The following is a 9934-nucleotide window of genomic DNA, read 5'->3' on the forward strand; positions in this document are numbered from 1 at the left end:
TTTTATTTGAACTCAAAAGTTATGCAAATACTATTATCCCAATTTTACAAAAAATGGAGGTTATTTACAGAAAGATTATCCACAGTCACACAGTTAGTAACCATCAGAATCCAGACTTGAACCTGAATCTAGTGACACCAAGTCCAGGGCTCTACACTGCCTCTCATGTACCACCCTGCCTCCTAATTGTGCAATATTTATTGGGCACACAAGAAACGTTACTCAAATATTTCACCAATTCACAGAATTCACAGTGTGCATGCACATGTACGTGTGTGCGTGTATGCATGCGTGTGGGTGGGGGGCAGGGGGGGAGCCAAATCATTTAGGGGAGGCTGCGTGGTACATTAGAAGGAGTTCTAGATTGCAGGTTTAAATCCCAACTGTGACCCTGGGGGAGGTACTTTCTCTCCCTACACCTTAGTTTCCATGTGTGTAAAAAAAAAGAATTTGACAATTTTTGACTCTTAAATTTATGCCTAGTTCTAAATCTATGATCTAATAGTATGAACCCAAGTAAGACTTCATTACTTTACATTTCTTGACATTTCTTTTGAGATAGTTAACTCTGAGTAACAGATAAAGTACCCTATGTCAGAGATCACAGGTATATTCTTTCTCCAACATTTTTTTCTTTTTAATGCTGTCATGCTGAAACCTTAAAAGACAAACTCACATACATTGGTTCAGTTTCAATCTAAACATGCTATCATAGCACAGATAATTATAAACAGAAATGAGAACCAATCAGATTGATAAGACTACAAATTCCTATCTTATAGGAAAGGGGAGAAAATACCGTTCTGAGAGAAGAGGCTAAAGATTTTCAATATTTTGCTTTGACTAAGATTGGAAAACATAATGAGAATTCCCCAAAGGTCAGCACTGACCCTGAAGCTTTTCAGAAGAAAATATCAAGGGTTTAACAGCAGTCCTGATAGTTCTAGAAACTTTGCCCTATGGCTGAACAGCATGACAATTTTTTCTTACTGATTTACTGAGTTATTTAGAGTCTGCTGGAAGAAACAAAGTTCTAGATAGGATTCTTATGAACCAGAGAGAATGTGACTCACTATAGATGATACCAAATAAACCTAAAGCAAGAAAAGGTGTGTGTGTGTGTGTGTGTGTGTGACAGGGGGGGGGGGAGAGAGAGAGAGAGAGAGAGAGAGAGAGAGAGAGAGAGAGAGAGAGAGAGAGAGAGAGAGAGAGAGAGAGAAGCATTTCTTTGTGAACTTGAAGAATGAGCCAAGGTCAGGCTCAGGGGACTGATTGGGCCTTCTAGTGTAAGAGCTATCACAGCAACAATCCATGTGATTGATCCATGTTACACAACCTCCCCCTTCTTCATCCTGAGTCTTCTGAGAGTTCAAGCCAGACCTTGGCAGTACATGAAAGCAGGCAATATGACTCAGAAGACAGTCTGTGTTGGATACAGGAATGGCTTGTTCATTGATTCAAATCCCAGTGTTGAGGCTATGAAAGGAAGCGTGCTAGAGAAAGCCCTATTGAGGAAACTACTGGGAGAGATTAACTGATTGAACGTAATTACTATGGAAACTGTCATTTAAAGATCAGGAAGCCTTACTTTCTCCAATAAAAAAAAAAATTAAAGGGATAGGAATTCACCCCCAACCTTGGAAAGCAATTGTTTTTCACCACAGCCAGTTGGTATATTTCAATCTAAATTTACAAAGCATATTAATAGCAATGGCGATATGGGTCATTATGTAGGCTGTATAGGGCAGGATGTTAATCTTTAGCATACAAATATAGTCTTCAGGGGCAGAATGGCATAGTGGATAGAGAGCTGGCTGTGTGACCCTGGATAAGTCATTTCATCTCTAGTTTGTCAGTCAACTCTAAGACTTTATGTTCTTTTTTATTAAATTTATTTATTTTCCATTTTGAACTTTCACTTCTATAAGTTTTAAATTTTCTCCCTTTCCCTCCCCCCTCCTTCTCCAAGATGGCATGCATTCCAATATGGGCACTACACATACATTCCTATTAAACACATTTTCACATTAGTCATGTTGCATAGAAGAATTATAATAAATGGGAGAAACCATAAGAAAGAAAACAAAGCACAAGAGAAAATAAAGACTTTGTTCTTAATAGTAGTTCTCAATACTCGGCTAGGTCTCATTTCTCTGACTACACATTGAAAGACTAAGTGGTCTGCTTTTATTTTTACTTTTTAATTTTTTTTCTTTTAAATTGGAATTCATCCTGTTTGACCTCTTTCAAAAGTTTAAAAAAAAAACTTGGACTCTACTCAGTTCCCCTCCCCCCAAAAAAAGACTATGTTGCAGAAGAGTGACTGATCTGTATTGGTAGAGGGATTTCCTCATGGATAGTCACAGGTCGAATAAAAATAAAGAAGCAGAGTCCTAGATGGTCCTCTTCTGTGTTTTCCATGAAGGTGCAAGAGTAGTAGGAAAAGGAATTAAGCTTATTAAGAATCACACAGTCTTTAACCATAAACCTAAGTTTAATTGTTGATATTGCATTAATGAGATCTTTGTCCATTGACCAATATATCTTCAAGCAATTGGAAGAAGTGAATCATATGAACCTTGGACTTCTTCTAGAGAAGAAACCAGAAGAAATAAAGGAGGCTGCATCTAAACAGGATAGCTCCTGGGTACCTTTTAGAGAGGCAAATAAAGGGTTGTTTTATCACGTATGCATTTGGTCATTGCATATTGAGGTATTAATGATGATCGCCAGAAAGTTCCCACAGCATTTATGTGCCAATGTCTAGAGAAATTCGAGAAAGCCAGGTTAATTTGACAAATAATACTTGGTTGCTTTAATATAAAGGAAGTCATTGGAATTATGATAAGATATATCTTATATATCTTATATCTTATATAAGATATATCATTAACAGAAAATTTTTTTTACTAGTACAGGGTCAAGAATTTCTCCTTGTTTCCTCCCCCTGCCTTGAGCAGGAAATTATTAATGACTAGTCTATGGGTCTGGTCATTCGACTAGCTGCAAATCATTGTATTATCATTCAGCCTATTTCAATCCATCTCATCCAAAAAGATAACTTAGGAGTCTTTATATGGATAATAAGTTGATAGCATTTCTCTGATCTATCAATCTGGTTACCCTATCAAAGAAAAACATGAGGTTAATGTAGCATGGCCAGGCTGTTAGTGATTGCTATTTCCCCATAAAAATGCTCACAAACCATGCCTCTAATAACTAATTCAAGATTTTTCCTAACAATAAAATTCATGTTCATTGGCCTGTGGTTTGAAAATTCTTTCATATTCTCTTTCCTTGAAAATTGGGACATCTTTCCGTCTCCAGAACTTCAACATTGCTTTATGAAAGCAGCATTGCTTTCAAAGGTCATCACCAGTAGCTCAACAATTACATGTTTCTTTCTGTACCCTAGATTTCGAGGGCCAGTGACTTAGAATTTACTGAAGGCAACTAGGTGCTTTTATCTCCTCACTTATTTGGGTCTTGAACCCCAATTTCTTTGAAGTAATCATTTTTAAAAAGTTACTTCTAGTATAAATATTATCATGCTTGGAAGAAAAAAACCCAATACTAGTTATGATACTTATTGCTTGTGGGACCTTACTCAAGTCATTTAATGTTTCTGGGTTTCAGCTTCCTCATCTAAAGTGAGGGGGTTCAGATAGATGACTTTGTAAGTCCCTTCCAACTTTAGGTCATTGTTTCTATCATCTGTGAACCTATGAGAATGGAAGTTGAGAAATTCAGTCTCTAACAGGTATTCATTATCATTTCTACCTTCTTTGATTGCCAGCAATGCTCCTTCTCACCAGCAGAAATTTAAGGAACTCATTTTTGTTTTCCTCTGCAATTACCATTAGCCTCAGCTCATTGCAGGCCTCAAAGGCCCTGAAATTATTCTTCTGCCATTACGCTTTTGTACATTTTTTTCTGTCCTAGATTCCTTCTTCAATACACATCTTTCAAGCAAATGAGTTGAGTAATGAGTTTCCTGTGTGGTCATGTTAGTATCCTCTGGGAGCTCCTCTTTTCTCCTTCAATGGAATCATTTGTCCATTGTCTGATCTTCAGAATTTCATTCTTGAGAGGCTTCCCATGTTGAATGAGCTAACTATCCTCGCAAAATATTAGGTCACTGGATACTACCTTTCAGTTCTTCCTCTGAACCTATTAAAGTCTGATCTCTCCAAGTCCATGTTTACTTCACATCATATGGAGTTTTCCTTTGTTTCTCTATTGTGAATTCTCAGATGGAGTGATCATTTGTAGCCCAAGGGTCCTATTATTTATACTTCATTTAAGTTTCATCCTTTAGGTTGGTGAGGGTCTGATCCAGAGTTACAATTCCTCCTATGACTTCTTAGGAAAGATGAAATTACCATAAAGTAAATCATGAATTTATTAGATGCTTTTTAAAATGTGTGTGTGTATCTAGAGGGGTGGGGCAGGGAGAAGACAGACAGAAACAGAGAGACAGAGATGTTCCAGCAGATGTCTGGATTGTTGAGGTCCTTCAAAACTCCTTATGTAGTTTATCATCCTGTCCAGGTGACATGTAATGTACTCCCATGGCAATATAACTTTGTCTCTTCTGATAATCTTCATCCAAACATTGCTCTCCTAGGATGGTTTCTGGATCTCCTTATTTGACTATATCTTCTTTACACATAATGGTGCTAATAATAATAATTATTGTTGTACTATTACACTTATCTAATTCTAAGGTTTCCCAAGCCCTTTACGTATATTATTTCATTTGATTCCTGCAACAATCCTGAGTTAAGTGCTATAACTCTTATTAGTCCTTTTTACAGATGAGAAAACAGGCTATGAGAGAGTGACTTGCCCAGTGGCTAATAAGTCGCCTGAAATAGAACTCTAAAATTGTATACATCTGTGTAGTCAAAAAGTCTGTCTAATTTCCTATAAATAACATCATACATCTAATACTATTGCTAATTTTTAGGTAGTTTAAAATGTTTTCAGGCTATTAGCTTTCAATGACTTTCAGTCTCTAAAAAGTACTCTAATAGTTTGAAAAAGTTAATGCACCAATTTAAATAGCTTAAATTTTATACTGAATTATTCTCCAGGATAAAAGAAAAATGTTGTGTAGTATCTACAATATATCCTAGGCTTGATAGAATTAATATACATTAAAAATAGAAACAACTTCCTCCTTTCTCTTCACTCTACTGTGTATCACAGACAGAATATGTAGTGTGATATAAAGAGTGTGGCACTGAAAATAAAGAATAAGCCTCTTTTTTTTTTGGTAAAGCCAACTTCTTCCTGAAGAAGAAGTCCAAGTTATCATGTACTGAATGTTTAAAAATGGTGAGGCATTTTAGAAATAGCAAAAGCTTAGGAATCTGGAAATTTAGGTTCCAGTTTCATATCTATGTGACCTTTGGTAAATTACTTAGCTTCTATAGGCTCAGTTTAACTTATTTGTAAAATAAGTTAAGTAAATAAGTAGCATTAGATGATTTTTAAGGTCCATGCTCTAAAATCCTAAAGTCATATTATTAAGTGTCTTTATAAGATGTATTATGGTGCTCTCATCCAAAATCACTGGGAAAATGCAGTTATAAAGCAATCCTTCTCCAAGGTAAGATAACTAACCCTTGTTATATACAACTAATCTGGTCATGATATGGGCCAAATATCTTTCAGCTCTTCAGTATTATGCAATCTCTCTCCTATCACTAACAAATAGAAAATCTGTAAGGTCAAATCCTTGACACTTCATTACTTGGAGGTTTTACTGTGTTCCTTTTCCTAATATCCTGACAGAGAAGATGGAAAATGGAACCATGACAGGAGAATTCTTGGAATTCCTTGGATATAATCTCATACTCATACCCTAGATGATTAACATGGCAATGGGTAGCAAGCACAGAAACAGCAAAACCCATTCTTTAGTAAAAAGAAGTAAACACCATTTTTCCAGGTTGTTATTTAGGCTCCTGAAAATATTCATACCTCATATTCAGAGAATGCACCTTTCTTAAACAGAAATAAGGAATTCAGCATGATTTTTAATTCATAGTTTATTAGAGCTACAGGTGTTAGCTCTTGGTTGAACATATGTATATCTTGTAAAACCTGAATCGACTGATACCTGAACATTTGAAATTGGAGAAACTTATCTTGTAAGTTTTCTTCAACTGGGAAAATAGAAAACTCTACAAAAGCACATTACTTTCACCATTTCTAAAGAGAAAATCTCCTACAACACTACATACCACTGTCTTTTGCTTTCAAGTAAAATTTCAAAGAAATTGACTTTATCCAATATGTCCCAGAAGTCAATGTCCCTTCCATGGCGTATGGTTCCTTGGACTACACAAAGCATTTTATTTACACTTGTCTTCTGCCTTTATCTTGTTCTATTAGAGGCAATCAGCATAGTGGGTTAGACTGTTAGACCTGGACTCAAGATGACCCGAGTGCAAATCTCACCCAAGATCCTTACTAGTTGTTTGGCCATGGGCAAATCACTTAACCTCATTTATCCATAGTATCTTTATCTGTAAAATGTGGATAATTATAACACCTACTTCTTAGAGTTGTTTTGAAGGTTATCAATGCAGATAATGCATCTACAATGCTTTGCAAATCTTAAGGTGTTATACAAATGTTAGGTATCATATTAACACTATTTTGTACTATGGTTATTGGCGTATGCTTCCAATGCTCCTGCTAAATAGTAGGCTCCATGAGGGTAGAGACCATGTCTTAATAAATTTTTGGTTTTCCCTTTGTTTCTACAAAGGGTCCTATAAAACACAGATGCTTAATCTATGTTCACTGAATTGATTCAATACCACAACACTTCACACTTGGCACATGAATTTATAACAGTTTTCAGAATGTATTATGTATGTGTGCATTCTGTCACCCTCAGCCCTCAAGGACAGGTTTCATGTCTGTCTGGTAAAAAATTCATCCTTTTTTTCATTAAAAAATAAAACAAATTTGTCCCCTTCCCTTGAGCACCTAGAACATTTCCTATGAAGGTAGTAGGTAGCTGCTTCATTCGTATCTACTGATAAACATGTCTTCTACATGTCTGCCATAAAGACGATCACCAGCCAATTACCAGGAATCCACAATTTAAAAGTAAGGACAGAAACCACTAACCAAAACCAGCAAAACTCAGACAATGGTCATGATTCAAGTCTCAAAATCTCTCAAACAGATAGAGGAGATGGAAGAGCACATGGCAGTGACAGACCATGCAAGTTTGGGGCATTACGGCTACCTTTTAGCAGCATACTGTATCTCAGGGTATCTTGTATCTCAAAAGGAAACCACTCACATCTAGAGATAAGAATAAAGCTTTGGGTTCAAATGGGAAAGGATATCCCTTCCAAAGATTTGACTAAGAACACACAAGATATTGTACTAGAGTTGACATTGAGTAATAACTGCTCCTCTCCCCCACCTTCCCACCTTGGCATTCACATTCTTTTTAATATCTTCACGCTTTCTGTCTCAAGGCTACAGGTTAGCCACTGTTTCTCTGTACGACAACTATGCCACATATCCTGAAAATCTTCAGTGCATCCTTAAGAACCTACTTCTATTTATAATTTGATAAGGTGAAGCTTTATGCTATTACAACAATGGTTTCCAGATGCCTAACCAAGTTCTAGATGAGATCGAATATTCTTGCTGACTCTGCCTCTTGATAGCTTTTGATTTTCCTGCAATAATTTGAACACTAATAAAAGTTAGATTTTTTTTAAAGTCATCGCTAGTGTAAAATTTCTACATATTTCAGGCACCAAGTCATATATACTTTCAGATTCCTAACCTGGGGTTATCATTGCCCCTGGGGACTCATGGGAATGCCTAGAATTTATGTTGGAACTTTAAAAATGATCCACACTTTGCCCTCTCTGTCTCCCTCATCTAGTACAACCTTTTCCATTTCAGGTTGACAGGCTGTAAGTGTGATTTTGTTACTGGATGAGGTAAAAAGTAGGAAGGGGCAATCAAAGGAAATGTGAAAAGACAATAAGTCTGACAAATTGTCTTTGCCTACCTTTGATCCTCATGCAGCTATGCTGAGCCAGACAGACCCATGCATGAATGCTTATCATTCAACTAAAAACGAAAATGATTTGTCCATTTTCAAACTTTCCCTGAGAAGTAATGCCTAGTTGTTCAAATTCAAAAAGAAGAAATCCAGGATTTGCCCACCCCAAAGCTTTGCCACTCTGAAGGAGGAAGACTTGCTACATAATATCTTATCAATTGGTATGGCTCCTAAAGTTTTTGTTAATCCCACCAGGAAAAATAAAAAGAAAATTATTTCCAGAATGATTAACCACTTTAAGGCTAGTTTTCCTTTAAATGGAAAACAATTCCAAAGATTACCAACACATCTTTAGAAGATTAAGTCTTTTGATATATTGAGGAATTTTTTAAAATAATTGACCATGACAAATTCACAGGATATATTTTCGTAGTAATCTTTAAATTAATTCTTTTTAAATGTAGAAACAAGATAAAATTCTATAGACTTTTCATGTTTCTAATATTAGAAGTGCATGATTAAGTCTATCTCACATTATGCTAATTAATGAAAAAGGAAAAAAAATATAGTTTTTTAATAGTTTAAATTCATTTCTTCTAACTCTAAATTTTTGAACATCTTTTATTGTTCCCCAATGAGGAGGCATGGGGCAGAAGGGCAGGCATCAACACAATAGAGACCCAAATAATAATTCTAACAGATGAACTTTGCTTTTATGCAAATGGCCTTTGTTTTGTGCTCTGGTGAGCAAGCTACTGAAGCTACTGTACCAATGCTTTTGGCATTAGTACAAGACTGAATCCATGGAAGCATGTGTGTATTTACACAAAAGAGGCTTCTAAGCTACAAAACTCCCTCCTGTTTGGTTACACTAATTTCCCTTGAATGAAGTTTGTATGCAAGCCAAAACAATGGTAGTTATCCTGTCCTCTAGAGCTCATTCCCAGATGAATGTTGTGAATAATTGAAGACTTCCTAGATAGACCTGTAATATGCTATTTTTACTTCATTTGCCAATCATTTTGCTCTTTGATCATTTTTTAATCAGAATATTGGTAACTTGGACCTTCTGTTAGCATACTAATCCAGTCCTTACTATTTTCCCAACTCCTCTCATTTTTTGATCTATTTAAATCTGACGTGGTGGTTAAGCTAAGCATCCCATTGTGACATTCAAAGCATTTCAGGTGTGTGAGGAAAATGGAAGCATCTCAACAATATAATTAAGGGGATACAGGAACAGATGAAAAACTGACGCCGAATTCAAAATGGTTTGGGCCACTGGCCAGAATGTTACCTTCTTCAGTTAATGCCTAAGGCAGTAGAGATGGCTAGTTTTGCCAGTAGATGGCTCTGTTCCACACAGAGTCAATCAAGGGTAAGTCTGCAAAGGGGAAAAAAGTAATGATTATCCTACCTTGGCCATATCTGGTCCTAATACCAGCACCTCAGGCTGTTGTACCCCGGCAGGCCTTGATGGTCTTGTGGTAACTTCTACCCAAGCACTGCTGTTTGTGCCTCCATTAAATGTGCTCATTAGTATTCGATACTCATACTTTGTCCATGGGCTAAGAGCAGCAGTTTGATCAATAAACTTCATGGAGTGATTCAGTGGGAGGGTAACGAGTGTGGTCACTTGTTCGATTCCTTTGGACCTTCTCTCAATAGTAAAGTTCTCCACTAGACCATTGGGGTGAAGAGGGGGTTTCCAAGATATAAGCACAGACGTTGGTGTATCAGAATATAGTTCCGGGATTGGAATACCTTCTGGTGCATCTGGAAGAGTCCATATAGCCTGCGTCTCAGGTGAAAGGGAGCATCCTTTTGAAGTACAGCCTTCTACCTGAAAATAGTAGGTAGTGTTGGGGCGTAAGTGAAGCACCG

General features: G+C 36.6%; 1 protein-coding gene across 1 annotated transcript in view; it reads right to left on the reverse strand.

The window, feature by feature from the left end:
* Nucleotides 1-9934, reverse strand: part of USH2A (usherin) — a 991863-nt gene that overhangs the window by 319176 nt on the left and 662753 nt on the right. The window contains exon 40 of the mRNA XM_036755334.1: nt 9468-9934. This exon is cut by the window's right edge and continues 162 nt beyond it. Coding sequence (XP_036611229.1) covers nt 9468-9934 — 467 coding nt within the window. The remainder of the gene's footprint in view (nt 1-9467) is intronic.

Source organism: Trichosurus vulpecula, chromosome 4 (genome assembly GCF_011100635.1).
Source record: "Trichosurus vulpecula isolate mTriVul1 chromosome 4, mTriVul1.pri, whole genome shotgun sequence".
Classification (NCBI taxonomy): domain Eukaryota; kingdom Metazoa; phylum Chordata; class Mammalia; order Diprotodontia; family Phalangeridae; genus Trichosurus; species Trichosurus vulpecula.